We start from the raw sequence: 17,953 nt of genomic DNA, 5'->3' as shown, positions 1-17,953 counted from the left end.
CCAGGGAAATTAGTCAGTCATGTCAGTCCCCGCTTCCTCTGCAGCAGTAGAGTGTTTTTTAGTCGGGGTGGATTGATCATGAGACCACATCGTGCTTGGTTGGGTAGCAGGATGGTCTCCTCACTTATTTTTTTGAAAAGTAATTATGCCCATCTGTAATCTTCACAACATCTAAAGTGCACATAATCCAAGACATTGTAAGGATATTAGCAGTCATTAGTTAAGCTTCAAGGTTAAAAGTTATGTAAAAGCTATTACAGTTGAACATTTACAGGTATAGTGGTACAGTAATGTTACTTGTACTAGAAAGGTTATATGGATGTGTATAGTGGTACAACGATGTTATGTGAAAATGAGCACTTAATATTGACAAGTTACAATTCTTAATACTAATAAATTTAACTTTACACCACAAACTATGTGGCCCTTTTACCCTTTATTGTTTCCACCAAACATTTTACATACTCTTGAAGATTTATTTAGGTCTTGTCAAAGATCCAATCTCTCTGGTCTCGGTCTCGACTCGGACTCGACCCTTTCTGAACTCGGTCTTGACTCGGACTCGACCCTTTCTGAACTCGGTCTTGACTCGGACTCGACCCTCTCTGGACTCGATCTGGACTCGGACTCGAATGAGCTGGTCTCGACTACAACACTGCCTAGCATGCCAAACACCCATTTTTTTCACCTCCATGTTGTTGATGCTCTCCCTCGTCCATACTGTAAAAAGTTAAATATTTAATTAAAAAGAGAAATACTACAATATTATGCAATTATATTCATTTAACATGTTTACACATACAAAAGGGTGACAAATTAAAGGAAAATCTGCAGGAGCTTTATAAATGGCAAACCAAGAAGTATGAAGATGAAGAAAGTACCTCTATCCACATCCATCCATCATAAACATTGGGGGCTTTTCATTTGAACAACCCTCTACATTGTGAGTAAATCACTTGCTAATCTTCACTCTGGGCGACTAACTGATATGTAATATTAGCCAATGGGCTAATAAACTCTCAGATTTTACTCGTCAGTGTGTAAGTTGAAGGCCAAGTATAGGTTTATCACAAATATATTTTCACTTGCCGAACACACAGACTGAGCGCTTCAGAGTTTCAGGATCGATGCTATTTTCAGTTCATCTCAATGGATGCACAGCACACCTGTATTTGATGTACCATAAACTTTAGTGTAAAGGCGCACGACTCATCACTTTGGTGAAAGCAGAGAGCACGAAAGTCATATGTACACATGCAGAATTGACACATTACATGTAAATGATATTTTTTGTTTATTTTCCTGTTAAAATAACAGAGATCCTTTGGATTTTTCCTGCTTTTAAGAACTGCCAATCAAACTTTGAAAATACATTGTAACATTTTACTATTCCTTCTCTGCTGTCCGACAACAGACTCACCTGTAAATGAATATTAGCCAAGATGACAAGCTGAGTTTTGATCTCTCGAAGAGAGACCCGACTCGCACTGATCGGCTGGTTTTCTTGCCTCAATGACTTTTATGTCTGCACATCCTGTGATGGTGACAAATGTCAAAACATGGTTATGCAGACAACAGTATTTTACCTGGACTAAGAATGAATAAATTGTGGTAAAAAAAAAAAAAATCAAAAGCCAATGTGTTTACTGCTACTGCAGAAGTAAAGCCCATTGCCAAAGCAGGAAGCTTTTGTGCAGTCTTTTCTGTAAAATGCGGTCTTTGTTTCATGTGCAAAGCTTACTACTTTTACTTTTTACCAATTATTAATTTAATATTAAATGGATAGTTTGCCCAAATAGCAAAATTATGTCATTAATAACTTACACTCGTGTTGTTCCAAACCCGTAAGACCTCCGTTTATCTTCAGTACTGCACATGTGTGATTCAGTGTGAAGCAGACACAGAGCATCTGAAATGAACTGATTCTTTTGGTGATTGATTCTGAACTGATTCTGAGCTAGTGTTATCAGCGCGGGTAAACCATAGACTGTGAAAGAACTATGGACGTAGTGTCCGTGACGTCACCCATATACTCCTCAATAGCGGTTTTGAAGCCTAAAGTTTGCAGAGCGGGCCGTCGCCACCTTGGCAGCGCGTCACCACGCGACCCTCCCGGATATTCAAAAATGGGCAAAAAGGCGGGAGCTGATTGCTGACGCCACGCCCACCTAGCACGACGGCATTGTCAGCAGCGGCAATCCACCTGTCACTCAAGTGGCCACGCCCTTAATTATGCAGAACTTTAAGGCTTAATATAATATAAACAGAGTTATAAAAACATTCACCCCCCTCACAGTTGTCATGAAAGGCAAAATTAGCAATATAGACCAAACTCATTTTTTGAACCAGGCTGTAAACATGTTTTTTTTCTGCTGTAAAGTTGGGCAACTTTAACATGGGGAGTCTATGGGACTGACTCCCTTTTGCAGCCAGCCTCAAGCGGCCAGTCGATTAATTGCAGTTTTAGTCACTTCCTTATTGGCTTCACTAGAGAGAGTGAAAGGTTGCCGCTCGGGGTAAACCGAAGGATTGAATCAAGGACAATCATCGCCAATGACGCATTACGTCGAGCGCAAAAACCGGTGAACCGTTTTCTTCAACCGCTTTATTGAATCGAACTGTCCGAAAGAAGTACTGGTGATCCGAGAACCAATGCAACCGGTTCTTGATTCGTGAACGAGTCATTATCTGGTCGGTGTTCATCTTCAGTTCTCTCATCACAGCAGTTCACTCAGTGTACTGTTTGAGTAAATGAATTACTCTGGGATATTTGATTGTTTTAACTCAGAGGGAGTGTCTGCCACATAAAAAAAGTTAACAGCTTAAGTCATTTGTGGATTAATGTGTATTGGAGACGCGAACCGTTTAAAACGATTCAGTTCGATTTGGTGAACTGGTTCAAAAAGATCCGGTTACATCGAATGATTCGTTCATGAACCGGATATCACAAACTGCTGTGCTGTGAACCCGCTCACAACAGACACGGAAGAAAAGACAATGCTGAATAAAGTCGTTGTTTTTGCTATTTTTGGACAAAAATGTATTTTCGATGCTTAAAAAAAATTCTAGCTGACCCTCTGGTGTCACATCGACTACTTTGATGATTTTTTCTTGCCTTTCTGGACATGGACAGTAGACCTTACACACAGCTTCAATGGAGGGACTGAGAGCTCTCGGACTAAATTATCTTAAACTGTGTTCAGAAGATAAACGGAGGTCTTACGGGTTTGGAACAACACGAGTGTAAGTTATTAATGACATAATTTTGCTATTTGGGCAAACTATCCATTTAATATTAAATTAATAATTGGTAAAAAGTAAAAGTAGTAAGCTTTGCACATGAAACAAAGACCGCATTTTACAGAAAAGACTGCACAAAAGCTTCCTGCTTTGGCAATGGGCTTTACTTCTGCAGTAGTAGTAAACACATTGGCTTTTGATTTTTTTTTTTTTACCACAATTTATTCATTCTTAGTCCAGGTAAAATACTGTTGTCTGCATAACCATGTTTTGACATTTGTCACCATCACAGGATGTGCAGACATAAAAGTCATTGAGGCAAGAAAACCAGCCGATCAGTGCGAGTCGGGTCTCTCTTCGAGAGATCAAAACTCAGCTTGTCATCTTGGCTAGTATTCATTTACAGGTGAGTCTGTTGTCGGACAGCAGAGAAGGAATAGTAAAATGTTACAATGTATTTTCAAAGTTTGATTGGCAGTTCTTAAAAGCAGGAAAAATCCAAAGGATCTCTGTTATTTTAACAGGAAAATAAACAAAAAATATCATTTACATGTAATGTGTCAATTCTGCATGTGTACATATGACTTTCGTGCTCTCTGCTTTCACCAAAGTGATGAGTCGTGCGCCTTTACACTAAAGTTTATGGTACATCAAATACAGGTGTGCTGTGCATCCATTGAGATGAACTGAAAATAGCATCGATCCTGAAACTCTGAAGCGCTCAGTCTGTGTGTTCGGCAAGTGAAAATATATTTGTGATAAACCTATACTTGGCCTTCAACTTACACACTGACGAGTAAAATCTGAGAGTTTATTAGCCCATTGGCTAATATTACATATCAGTTAGTCGCCCAGAGTGAAGATTAGCAAGTGATTTACTCACAATGTAGAGGGTTGTTCAAATGAAAAGCCCCCAATGTTTATGATGGATGGATGTGGATAGAGGTACTTTCTTCATCTTCATACTTCTTGGTTTGCCATTTATAAAGCTCCTTTCCTTTAATTTGTCACCCTTTTGTATGTGTAAACATGTTAAATGAATATAATTGCATAATATTGTAGTATTTCTCTTTTTAATTAAATATTTAACTTTTTACAGTATGGACGAGGGAGAGCATCAACAACATGGAGGTGAAAAAAATGGGTGTTTGGCATGCTAGGTGTGAGGGATAAATGCAGACACCCAATCTTGCGGCTTGTGAAAAGAAGATCAAGACCTCACCTCATCCCCATAGTTGCAAAACGTGCATCCAAGGAACTAACATTATTCCCGATGAGTGGAGAGCCTACCGGACGGCTTCGGCCAATATGGGCTACAAACATTTTACAGTGAACCATTCCTAGTGGTTTGTAGACCCACACAGTGGAGCTCACTCACAACACATGGAAAGAGCTTGGTTGACATACAAAACAAGTGTATGGAGACTAAGAGAGAATAGGACAGAGAACATGCTGAAACATCAACTCTCTCTCATAGAGTGGACTCGTTGGCTTGGTGAAAAAAATTAACGGGGGACACTTGGGTGCCTAATAAAAGATATTCACCATCAATTTCCTGTTAAGAGAACAACACACTGAACATTTGATTGTAAAATACCTGTTAACTTGTCCCATTGATTTAAGGTGCACTGATATTTAAAAGCTTTGTTAAATAAAATGTGTATTTTGCCTTTTTAATTTCTGTGTTTTAAGTGCTGGGTAATGTGTATCTTGAAGTAATCATCTTGGATATACTGTTGCAAAATAAGAATCTCCTTGGTAGATGTTAATTGAGATTATTTAGATAATGACTTCACATTACTACACATTACTAAATCATTAACAGCTCATAGACTAACATGAATTCATGACTTGTTGATGTATCATTATGTCATGACTTTACTGGGGGGGGGGGGCACATTATTACTAACTCATCATTAATTACTGATAAAGTAACATGAATTCATGACCTGTTGATGTATCATTATGTCATGACTTTACTTGGGAGGGCACATTATTACTAACTCATCATTAATTACTGATAAAGTAACATGAATTCATGACTTGTTGATGTATCATTATGTCATGACTTTACTTGGGAGGGCACATTATTACTAACTCATCATTAATTACTGATAAAGTAACATGAATTCATGACTTGTTGATGTATCATTATGTCATGACTTGTCTTGGTGTGGCACATCTTTAAAAAGTTATCAATTACACATGTTCTATCCATATTCAGCTCATCTAAGTCAGGAATTTGGTCCTTTTCGGTGGTTTGTAAATAAGTTGAAGAGCAGAGGTCCTGTGGCTGCAGTTGGATGGAGAAGGAACTGAACGGTAGGAGGAAAGTTGATAATTTGAAGTGCAGATAGTGGCCCAAAAGAAGAGCCAGACAAACGTCTGATATAAAGACAGTAAACCAATCCATAACATAACAAAAGTGATAATCAGCATCTCTAAGCTAACTGATTTTAATTTGGAAAATTGCGTCTCCTTAATGTTATTGTAGGACAGCAGCAGTGGCATCACTCAAAACCGAATGATCAAATTGTTTTTAATTATAAATGCATCATTGTGCGTTGGTTGAGTTAGGTTAAACGTAAATATTGCAATAAATCCACTGTCTTTCACTGATGTTTGTGACAGAGCTGGTGGCAAATGTATAAATTGTACCATTTTCATACATCTTGCTTCTAGAACATGTGTGGTTTAGTTTTTCTCAAAGTGTTAATTAATACATTAACTATCATGCAGGAACTAACATGTAATTAAGGTAGTGTTATTCATGCAGTATTTCATATGACTCATGTCAGAGTTAAGTTAGTTCTTCATTAGCTCTTGATTAATACATGTCTTAACTCATCATTAGTTCATAGTCAAGTTATTATTAATTCAGGTATTAGTAAATGATGATTCATGTACTGTTATTGTAAAGTGTTACCGACTATGCAGTATGTACCGGGAAGAGACATGATTAGTTCATCTTCAGAAGACTCAAGAGGTTAACTAATCAATTCTGTTTCCAGTACAGACTGCATGGCTTCAGTTAATGGGGATGTGATGTGACAAAAGAACAAACACCTCAGCTCAGGAGGTGAGAGAAACGAACAGACTACATAATCTGAAACAAGTCATTCATTGTTTCGGTTTCTCATAATTTGGCCATGGTTGCATTATAGATTTTTTTCTTATTCGAAACATTGTGGAATTGGATGTGTTGTGGATTTTATTCTATTAACATGTAAGATTGTAATTATACTCTGCTTAAGTGTACAAAAATGGCTTGAAAAGAGTCAAACATCTGAGTCAGTAAAATGATCTGACCTTCCCATCACTATAATATTGTACACAATCTCACAATGTGAAGCGTCTGTGTCACATGCTGTTGTGAATGATTAAGCGAAGCATCTTCTCATTGAATAAGAACAAACAGTCTCATGAATAATTATGTATTATGTGAATAAATTCTAGTCCTTTGCAACGTCACAAACTCTGATGTCAACACAATGTTAATTTTAAACCCAGAAGATGAAAATACAGCAAAAAAAAAAAAAAAAATCTCAAACAGTTCAAATTAATGGACGATAACATTGTCTTTTGTAGTATGTGCAACACAAACAGCTCTGCTAACATCTCAGAAAAAAAAATGCGTTTCGTGACCTGGCCTAAAAGATGAAAGCTCAGTATTCTACAAGCAGCACTCATGAATTAGCAGTTTCATTTAGAAGCATTTACTGTTACATTTTTCTGTTATGTTGAGAACTGTTAAGCTAAAAATGCAGGTTAGATTGTTGGAATGCCGAATTAAAATAACTGGAAGATTTCTACATTCGATTCAGAATAGTCAATAATGGTATCAGTAGGCAAGTATGTTTCTTGATTCTGGCTTGGTAGGAGAGTCTAATTGTAAATAATTTCCTGCCAAACGTGTTGCTGTAATACATTTCAGAGTGTGAACTGCTTCTATAGATTTAGCCCATATGTGGTAAAAATAAATATTTTTTGAAATTGTTGAAAATGTAAAATAATCATTTATTAATTATAATTTGTGTTATTTTTAAAACAGTTTTAAAAATGGCCATCCCATATTTTGATAGTAAAAAGAAAAAAATATATATTTCAATGCCTTTGCATCCACTCAAAACTTTTCTGATGGAAATAACGTGTGGTGGAAGGAAAACACAAAGTTTCTTGGGTGAACGGAACAGTATTTAATTTTTGGGGCAAAGAAAGACAAATTTTGAAGAGCTTTTGTGAGCAGATGTTAAATATCTCAGAGAAACACAATACTTGGTAACAATTTATTTATTTATTTATTTATTTTGTGAAAGAATGCAGAAGTTTTGTGAGTGAATGCAAAAACATTTAAATAAAATATATACTCCCTCCCTGTCTCTTTTCTTTTTCTTTTTTTTCTTTTCTTTTTATGAGCATGGCCCCTTGGGTGATCATTAATGTACTGCATTTTAAAACCCATCATTCAAATGTATTATAACAAACAGTAGTATTTACCTTGCGTGTAGCTTTTAATAAACAACAGCTGGACTCAAAACAAATTGGAGAGATTCACTGAATTGTCTAATGTTGATTTAACGGTGATTGATTAAAGCTATAGATACTATCATAAGATTCAAACATTAATTTCATCCACACATTGAAGGGTGGGTACACATACAATTTGTGAAGCCAAAGAATGAAATTAACAAAATTGTTTATCTAGTTTATCTAGCAGTAGTTTATCACTAAGATGAAATCAGACTTGAATCTTATGAAATGAGAGTTTCCAGGGCTGTTTCAACAGAGGTGATTTCAGGGCAGAATTAAAGTAGGCAAAAATGTCTTTAGAAGTTAAATAAAAAGGGTGAATTGGTTTGAGAGAACCGATAAGGTGTGCTTGAAATGAGAGAAACTTCCGAAGCAGATAAAGAGAGAGAGTGAGAGAAGGTCATGTGGTTATAGATTTTAGATTTAGGTTATTCGATTTTCAACAGTTCAAGGAGTTTAGGTGAACGACCCACGGCCGTGTTGATTCCCAGAGTGATTCCTGTGATGCAGAGACCCGAGATTCGCTCAATCCTTCTGTGCAAAGCAGAGGAGCCCAGTGAAAACGCTCGCCCTCTGTTCAGAGCTAGTGGGGTGTAGCTCTAAAAGAAACCAGCCACCTTCCAAACAACCCAAGAAAATTAGATTGAGCAGGAAAGGATTTGGAAAAAAGACAGAAATTTAAAGAGTAGAGAGATTGTTTTCCCACCAGCCTCCCCTTAAGATGCAGAAATTCTGGGAAAATCAAGCAGTGGGTTGGCTTGGGAGGGTGCAGCTCTGCTCACCCGCACGCCATTGTTGTCTGTTTACAAGATTCAACCAAAATCCCTCTCAAATCCCCAATTTTACACAGAGCCATGGCATGTTTATTGCTGATTTTAAAACTATCACGGCAAGTCAGCAGATATAAACTCACTCCAAAATGATGTGCTTGCCCATTCCTGATCTGGAAGTGTGTTTCCTGTCCTCTATGAGGTTTTGTTTGTTTGTTGAAGGAGGACAGGAGTACACCTCTTGGAAGGGAGAAAGACAGGTCTGAAGTAGATCCATAATATTTGGAAGTAGAGATTTTCTGGTTTAATAAGAATAAGGTTGCCACCTGCCCCATCTTATCCAGCTCACAATTTAAAAACATGTTTGACTTTCTCTAATCCCAACAGCAGCTGGCAGCTTTTACAAGCATCGTCATATTAAACTCACCAGTCAAGAACCGCTAACTTAAACGTGGCTATCGTATTGTAAATCTGTGAAGGCACAGATTATATTGATCCAGTCATTGGTGATTGGATTATGTTTGCTAATTGTTAACATTTAGTGACTGCCAGGGGCCTTTTTTATTTTTTTGACATTGACCTTAAGGGCACCTTATGACTGAAAAAGTATACTGTATGCTAATTGTAAGCCTGACAAAAATATGTTTAATGCATTACCCTTGCAGGCATGAAAAATATATGCAGAAATATTGTTAAATTATGCAGGAAAAATCACCCCAACTGATTTTCTTTGTCTTATTGTGTTAGATAGAGCATAAAATATATAATATTAATATAAGATAAGCCAATTCATTGTTCCTCTTTGGCCTTCAGGACTTTTCTGTTCAGATGCATGCATGCATCATCACACGTTTAACTGAAATTTGTTCGCACCAAAAAAAGTTTGGATTTACTAATCTGAAGTGTTACACCTCAGAGATGTAGATAGAGATCAATGTCTTGCGTGTCATTTGTCTGGTGGCTTCCCTCTTGTCTTGAGCTGTTACCCACCAGCACAGCCATCCTTCACATCTCATGTGTTTATCATGATCCGACCAACCATCTGTCCCTGAGCTACTCTTGACGAGACAGATGGAGAGAATAAGAGACATGTAAATGTCACAAGACCAAAGAGCATTTCACTAGAGTCTGACAGATGTAGAAATTTAAATGATAAAAATGATATAGCCACACATTTGAGAATTTGAATAGGTCAGCAAGACTGATTACTTCCTTAAATCACTCTGATTATGAAAAGATTTGTTAGCTACACATTTGTCTCATTGACTAACCTTGTTATCCGAGACAGCGTGTGAAAGATTTGGGTTTGACAGTATCTATCTTTTCCTCATATGCTGTTTGGCCTTCCAAAAGAGCATGATATCCACTTCGTCGTGCCTAGAGCTGATCCGTGCTGGTCACTGAGGGAATACATCCCCATGGACAAAGAGTCATCGCATGTGGTTGCCACAACCCCCGGATGCTCCTTCGTCCAATCCGCCAGCCGTTCCTCGCTATAGCCGCTGGCTGCCGCTCACTCAAGCCATGGGCTGGTCCTTACTTAAGCCCCCAGCTGTTCCTCACTCAAGCCGCTGGCCATTCCTCACTCTTTGCAAGGACAGTCTGGTGCTTCTGGCTCACAGTATGTAAGTAGGTTTACATGTGTAAAGGATTTGCCACTGATGATTCAAACACGAGTTTTGAGCAGTGTAGAGTAGCACTTGTTGTTTGTCATTTCTCCAATCACAAATGTAGAGATGGTTTTATGTTTACACTGCGTAATATGCAACACAATGCGTAAAAACACGGTATAAGTCATTATAATTAGTAATTATGTTCCCACTGGATGTAACAACTGCCACGTTTGTGGTCACCCTGTGCTCTGTGTGGGTCCTAATGCCCCAGTGTAGTGATGGGGACACTGACAAAAAGCATCTATTATATGTTAAACCGAGGTCCTGACTCTCTGTGGTCATTCAATTTCCCAGGATGTCCTTCGGAAAAGAGTAAGGGTGTGACCCCAGAATCCTGGCCAAATTTGCCTATTGGCCTTTGATCATCATGACCTCCTAACAATCCCCATACAGTGATTGGCTTCATCACTCTGTCTCCTCTTCACCAATAAGCTGGTGTGTGGTGAGCATTCTGGCGCAATATGGCTGCCGTCGCATCATCCAGGTGGGTGATGCAATGCTGCACACTGGTGATTGATGAGGAGAAACCCCCTTCTATGTAAAGCACTTTGAGTGCCCAGAAAAGTGCTTTATAAATGTAAGAAATGAAAAATAATAAGGAATTATTTTCAGACTGATGAGCATTGTAAAAATACTCACCTTTCAGAAGGCAGGGCACAGAGGAGAAACAATAATGTACATTATTTGAAAAACAATGTGTTTTTTAACCTTAAACCACATAAACACATTTCATTACACCAAATACACAAAATAATGTTCTTTTTAACAACATCATATGACCCCTTTAAAGAAGTGAGCAGAGTAGTATTCCATTATGCGATAGTAAGCTACAGAGAGTAAGGCATTTATTGAAAAATATGGCTTTAAAGCAGAGCAAGAGATTGAATAAATCATGATCTCATTTCGGCCTCATTACAGCTTGTTGAATTTTATGACAATCCACTTTATATAGTCTATGAAGTCTGAACTCTGAAGGTGAGCACAACTGCCCTTACCATAAATCAGCTGAACGTTTTTTGCGGAGCAGCCCAAACTGCTTGTCTGAGTTATATGGGCTTTTGATGCAGTGTGAAGGTTCTTTGGTAATGCAAACATTCTTATTGCTGCGTTGGTTTGTTTGGAATTAGGTTTGGAGAGTTTGAGTTTAAAGTTGTTTATCCAGTATAATTGTATATCATGCTGCGAAATGTCTGGTCTTAATGCCATATAAATGTTACTCGTTCTGTATAAAGTTGCTTTATGCAGTGTAAAGTTTACAGAATTCTACAAGTATGTTGTGTAAACTTTCTTTCTTTGTCTAGTGTAAAGATTATTTTAATACAATACAATATGTTCCATGCAAAGTTCATGCAGTAACATTTCTTTGTGTAATGTGAAGATTCTTTATTTATTATTTATTATATATTTAATTGTATGCCAGGCTGTTTGAATATGTGTCTTCATGCCCTGTAAAGCATCCTCATTCTGTGTAAAGTTCCTTTATGCGCTGAAAAGTTTGTTTGCGGAGTTCTACAAGTTTGCTGTGCATTGTAAAGGTTGTTTTTGTAAAGATTATTTGCATGCTATTTAAAAATTCCTCTTAAAGTACCTAAGTGCCCATTTGAAGTTTTTTTATTTTTATTTTTTTTATTTAATGCAGTTAGAATGTTCATCATGCATGAAAAGGCCCTTTGTGCTTTTTTCTTAGTGCAATGTAAAGGATATTTTAATTAATTAATTTTAACTTTTAATTAGGAAACATGCTAAGTTCACATATTACTCTGTGTGATTTCACCCACTTCCAATTTACCCAGTAGGATTTTGACACCTTGGGTCGACAGTTGGTGGAAGACACAAAGTATTGCAGCCACGGAAGCCAGCAAACAAACTGGTTCAGAGATCGTTCAAGCCAGATGACCTGATGCATGATAAACACGGACAAATCAGCTTATCAACTTACAGTGTAAGGCTTGTTGCCTTTCATTGTAAATTGCGCTTGTTCCTGTTGCGTGTCCGCAATCTGGCAACCCACATGAGCGACGAGTGTCTAATATTTTGAATTTGGACTGCCGAAACCATTTCAGCCGCTAGCTATCAATATTACATACTCCATCTTTAAGGATGTGCTTGTCACTCAGATGAGTTTATGGAGTCCTTTGAGTGTGCAGCACTGGTCTGGACTCCAAACACAACTCTGGAGATGGAGGTGAACTCTTGAAGAGGTTTTAGGCTGAACTTCAAACCGTTCCTCATACCTGATTTATTTTCTGATTTAGTTCTCAGTCTGTCTCTATCTTTCCCTCTTTCACTCCCTTTTCTCTACTGCTAGTAACTGGCCATTCAGTCATTACCCTCGGCTGTTTTCTGATAGAGGGCTGGGGCCAGGGAATAAAGTAGGCCTGTAACGAACAGTTGAAAGTCTCCAATCAGTTATAGCCTGTGAAAGCCTCGGTAACTTCCTGTTCATAATATAAGCTTTCTGATTAACTCTCCCTCTCTTTTGTGGCAGGTCCATAAACACACCCCCTTGGTTTCATATTGCTATTGATCTTTGGCTGCCCCTTATTTATAGACTGATGAATGTATCATTTGTTTTCTCTGCTATAGAAAGGAAACTCAACCTATTAGTTTCTCAACGTCTTCCTCATATTTATCCTTTACGGTCTGCCTCCTCTTTCCTTTTCATGGTCGACTGGCTAGGCAGCTTATTAAGGTTATACAGATGAATAAAAAAGATGGATGAATAGGTGTAAAGCGAAACAAACATTTTAAATCTAATCACACATTCTTTGACATATTAGATACTGAAAATTCTATAGCTGGATGAATAGATAAAATATGGTTCATCCAATGCAGCAGCGAGTTCAACCTGCAATAATCCCTCATAATTCCCAGAATGCTACAAATCTAACTACTATCATTTTGCGCAAAACTGTAGTATCACCATTAATAAATATAACATGGAAAAGACTCCTTTATAACATTGAATTTAATTCTGTCCTTTATTCATATTCAGTTTTATTTTGATTTTATTTTTTTAACCATTTTTTTCACAGTGTAACAACTATATAGAACTGTATTTTGTAATAACTATATTTTCCTCATGCAGAGAGAGGAATCTATGCAGCGTGTGCAGAATAGACATCATTGCTTTTCAAGTAATTTGAGTGTTACAATTGCAGAATTCAGACTCGTCATTGTTTCTTTCAGTTCACCGTAAGTACAAGCTGTCTATCCTGTGCAAACCTAGCAAGCAATAGTCTTTCTCTCTGCAATCTAATGTTTACATTTTAAAGACCTGATAAAAGAAGATAAACACCCTCCTTCTCTCACACACACAAACAAGTTTGCACACCATACACACACCCTTTAGAGGAATGTCTGATAGTGACAGGAAATGAATTATTAAAACGAGACGCAGGTGCCGGATGCAGCCTCCATTTTGGGCGACTCACGACATGATTTATTTAAAGGACTGTTGCTTCAAAGTCAGTTTAAAGTTTGTCTTTCCTCGCCATTTCTCTTTAATGGGATACCCCTCATCTCAATCACTGATTTCCCATTGTCTTTCTCTCTGCCTTATCTATCTTGTTCTATTGCTATTTCATTCATTCTATACTCTTTCTCAGAAACAAGCCAACATTTGCAATCTGAATTTGCACTTCTCTGCTATCGCAGTTTGAGAGGATGACTCCTGCTGGATGGCTAGAGTGTTTGTTCAATATTGCAGATTTCACATGATACCCCTCAATACATGGATATAAATAAACATCACGCTGGTTTCGATCAGGCCCGCTTGTAGGACGCACCACCCGTTACCCTGAAACAGACCTTTCCTCAGGCTTTCTGCATGAATTGCTCACTTTATCCCTCATAGTTTTCATTTTGGGACAAGAAGAAGTACTTTTCACACAGCAGCGCTCGCTCAAAAAGCTCCAATTTGTCGGATCAGGAACAAGGTTTTTGCTCCCCTCCAATTTGGGCTTGATAGCAGGTGAGCTTGTTTCATTTCAAAGCAGTTTCTCACAATTGTTGGACACATTCAGTGCTGAATCAGCCATTTTGTTAACCTCCCACTCACAGTGTATGTCCTCTGTTTTTCCTGTTTTCAGATTTAACCCTCTATTGTGAGTGTTAAAGTTTGATACACTTATACCATAATTTGGGTTTTAATTGGAAAAGTGAATGGAAGAGCTGCTGTATATTATTATAAGTGTCATTTGACTTTTCAAATACTTGACAAATACTAAATAACTAGTATTCTTGCTACCAAGTAACTCATGGATGGATGTGTCATTTGAGGCTCAGACTAATTGAAAATCTTCTGTCCATTATTAACCATTCTATTTCCATTTTATGTGCATTGTGTGTTTGCAAAGTGAATAAAATTGTGGGTTAACTGTTCCACCTTTGGTTGACTTCGGAAGAGCACAGGTCACACTTCTCACACACAGCTGTTCCTCTTTCCTTCTCTCTCTTTCCATCTTTGTCTCTCTGAAGAATGGCCAATAGAAGATTTCTTAACGAGTAGCGGGATTGAATAATTGCAGCCCTTAGATGTTTTCTTGATGAGATCCTTGCAGCTCATGATGGGCCACGCAGCTCTTCTGACGATTCCCGAAGAAAGGAACAGAAGAAAGATACAGAAGTGTGAAGCTCTGTGATCAAAGGAATGAAAAAGCTCCCTTTCATTTCACTCTCTGTCTAAAGCTATTTGAATCCTTCATGTTCAGCCGCACTGTACAGATAATAAGGAAGCAGACTGGAATGGAGGGCGGGAAGAACAGTGGGAGTTTTCATACTAATTTATAACCTTCCCTCTGACCCACATTCATTGGGTCCCAGTGACCATGTTGAGTAAGCGACAGTTCTTGGAAGGACACCTTGCTATTGGACACTCTACAGGTCATCACAGTTTTATGGATCCGGTGACTTAGGAACCTCTCATTCCACGTGAGAATATTGCCTTCATTAGCAGGAGGAGCAACTCTGGGATAAGATATATCAAACAATACGCAGAACGAGGTGAACAGAGAAAAACTCCTAATGATCCTTGGAGGATAGACTGGGACACTCAGGGGGAGAGACAACCCCCCTATTCTGTCTGCTTTATATGCTTATAAAATGTTGATCAGAGTGTTTAAATATATTATCTACCCAAAGGCATTGCTCAGCTTTTCAAAGAGAGGCACTGCAAGCCACAAACCTTCACTGTGGGTGATGCGAGCGTCGAACGTGAAGTGAATGTCTGATGGTTTGTAGTCATCTGACACCTTTGTTCCTCTACTTTGCAAGAGCACAAATTGAAAACATTTCTCACAAGAGTCTCTGAAGTTCTGGTTTTACATTAAGAGCAAGTTCATATTTGCAGACTGACAGACCCTGGAGCATTTTAGGGTGAGGTCCTCTCGTAATCAAAAGAAATCTAGGGACATTTGAACTAGCTGCCTTCCAGCACTGTGTCCACATCTCTCGGAGTGTAACCTAGAATACAAACCATCCAAACTTGAGCTCAATGCATCTTATAAACAAGTTTGAGTTTTTAGGTTGTCTGTAAAAAAAAAAGTGCACTGCTGTGTAGATGCTAGGGTTTCTTGGGCAGGGGTGTCCAGTCCTGCTCCTCAAGGCTACTGTCCTGCAGAGTTACGCTACAACCCCAATTATACACAGCTGAACAAGCAAATCAAGGTCTTACTTTTAGAAACTTCCAGGCAGGTGAGTTGAAGCAAGTTGGAGCTAAACTCTGTTACAGGACCAATGTTCGGACACCCCTGTTCTAGGGTGTTGCTAGAACCCTTAGCATAGCACACGGCTAAAATCCTGATGCCTCGGTGCTAGGTTGTTGTAAATGTTTGCCTGGTTTTGCAATTAAATCTATGGTCAATTTTCTATCAATTTACTGTCCACTAGACAAAAAACCAAACACTTAAAAATGTCTTTGTACACCTCATTCATGTCAGTAGCATAAAGAATACAAGGAAAGTTAATATTGTTTAAGATAACTGTTAGCATGAGGAAAATTAGTTTAATCTTGCCTTTAGCATGACAAATAATAGGATGGAAAACAGTATGCTACTGTGAGTTACTGTGAGAACCAGTTGGCTTACAATTGTCATAAGAAAACAATACTATGCTAACACTTACTTTGAGAAACAGTAGGCTTACCATTGTCATAAGGAAACAGTGATACTTGGTTTAGCAAACAAAACTGATATGAGTTGCTGTCTACTGAAAATAAGCTAAAATTATTTAAATAAAATGTAGATGTAAATGAGGTATGACTGGTGTCCATCAACGGCTAAATGATAGCATAATCTTTTAAACATATAGCTACAAACAAGCTTAAAGAAACATATTAAAACAACCACAATTCTTGTCTGCCTGCAATTACTATTAAGCACAAACTATTGTAGATTTGTGAGAACTGAGACGGTGCATGTGACATGGTTAACCAGCAGGGGCACTTGCAGCAAGTGTCAGGGAGTTCATCCTGTCCCTACTGAGCCCAAAGCTCCTGCTGCTACATCTGCACAGTCTCGCTCTCACTGAGATGGCTTCGATCAAAAACAAATCCCTGAAACACTTTACACCTCTTGTCGTTTGTTATTATTTTTCTCGCTCTCATTCTCCTCGCTCTCTTGCTAAGAAAGGTTAGCTTAGCTAGTCGGCAGCACTTTGTGTTTTGGTTCCTGGTGTGCTGTAGTTTTTTTTTCTCAGCAGGCTGTTAAACTAGCTTAGCAAGTGAGACTGTCTTGATCATTCATCTTGAAAGACTTTTTTTTTTTTTTTTTAAACAAACCTCATGTTGATTCCAACTAACGCTTTTAAGTGTGATGTTTCAGGTCTTACATTAGCATGCTAGCATTGAGGCTCAGGATTGTCCCAAATTGACTAGTAGGTGAGTTGAATGACTGGTTGACTAATTGGTCTTCCCCTTACGAAAATTTACTTTGGTTTTAATATAGTAAAAGTGTGGTAACCTTGTTTTTTGTTGTTAGTTAAATTTAATGTAGTAGAACCATGGTTAATTTGTGTTGAACCATGGTTTAACCATAGTAACCATTATTTTTATAGTTTTATTTGAAATAAAATCATATGTTATTTGTCTCACTTTGCACGTTTTTTTACATTTGAACTTTTAACATGACTTAGATAAGCAGGACACAATGGTTTTGTTTTTACAATTTTATGTGCAGTTGCATTATTTAAAGGGGAAAAATCCACCTCATAATAAATGAGTCAATAGTTAGATGACTAGTCAAATTTACAAGCAGCTTCCAGACTGAGGCCTAAGTCATTGCAGTTGTGGTTTTCCTAAAGGAGTTCCGTCTCCTGTGTGTGCAGATGCAGGGCACTCTAGAGCTCTTCTTCATCATGTTTGAGCTCTGTCTTCCTATATTAGAGTCTTGAATCAGCAGCCTTTAATGGGTCACATCACCGGCTTTACATTTCAGATGTTATTGCTGACTCGCTTTGCATTCTAGCCTCAGGCACAAACCAAGATCTGAATAAAACATACATTGATCTACTAAAAAAAAAAAAAAAAAAAAAAAAATATATATATATATATATATATATATATATATATGTGTGTGTGTGTGTGTGTGTGTGTGTGTGTGTGTGTGTGTGTATATATATATATATATATATATATATATATATATATATATATAATAGATGTAGGAAGTGGATAAAAAACATGATTCAATTTGAAAAAGAGGTCATTATTTATCAGATTAACCATGAAATAAAAGAAGAGAA

General features: G+C 37.8%; 1 protein-coding gene and 1 long non-coding RNA gene across 2 annotated transcripts in view; both read left to right on the top strand.

Annotated features, from left to right (window-relative positions):
- The first annotated feature begins 3,032 nt into the window (after positions 1-3,032).
- On the top strand, positions 3,033-4,834 carry LOC128027680 (uncharacterized). The gene is made up of 3 exons (XR_008186785.1): positions 3,033-3,243; positions 3,533-3,646; positions 4,340-4,834. It is a non-coding gene; the product is annotated as an uncharacterized LOC128027680 (long non-coding RNA).
- A 5,143-nt stretch (positions 4,835-9,977) lies between these two features.
- Positions 9,978-17,953, top strand: part of LOC128027070 (brefeldin A-inhibited guanine nucleotide-exchange protein 1-like) — a 26,277-nt gene continuing 18,301 nt past the window's right edge. Inside the window, exon 1 of the mRNA XM_052614387.1 lies at positions 9,978-10,165. Coding sequence (XP_052470347.1) covers positions 9,978-10,165 — 188 coding nt within the window. The remainder of the gene's footprint in view (positions 10,166-17,953) is intronic.

Source organism: Carassius gibelio, chromosome A14 (genome assembly GCF_023724105.1).
Source record: "Carassius gibelio isolate Cgi1373 ecotype wild population from Czech Republic chromosome A14, carGib1.2-hapl.c, whole genome shotgun sequence".
NCBI classification, from domain to species: Eukaryota; Metazoa; Chordata; class Actinopteri; order Cypriniformes; family Cyprinidae; genus Carassius; species Carassius gibelio.
The sequence above is the reverse complement of the archived record's forward strand: the minus strand, read 5'-3'. Positions and strand labels throughout refer to the sequence as shown.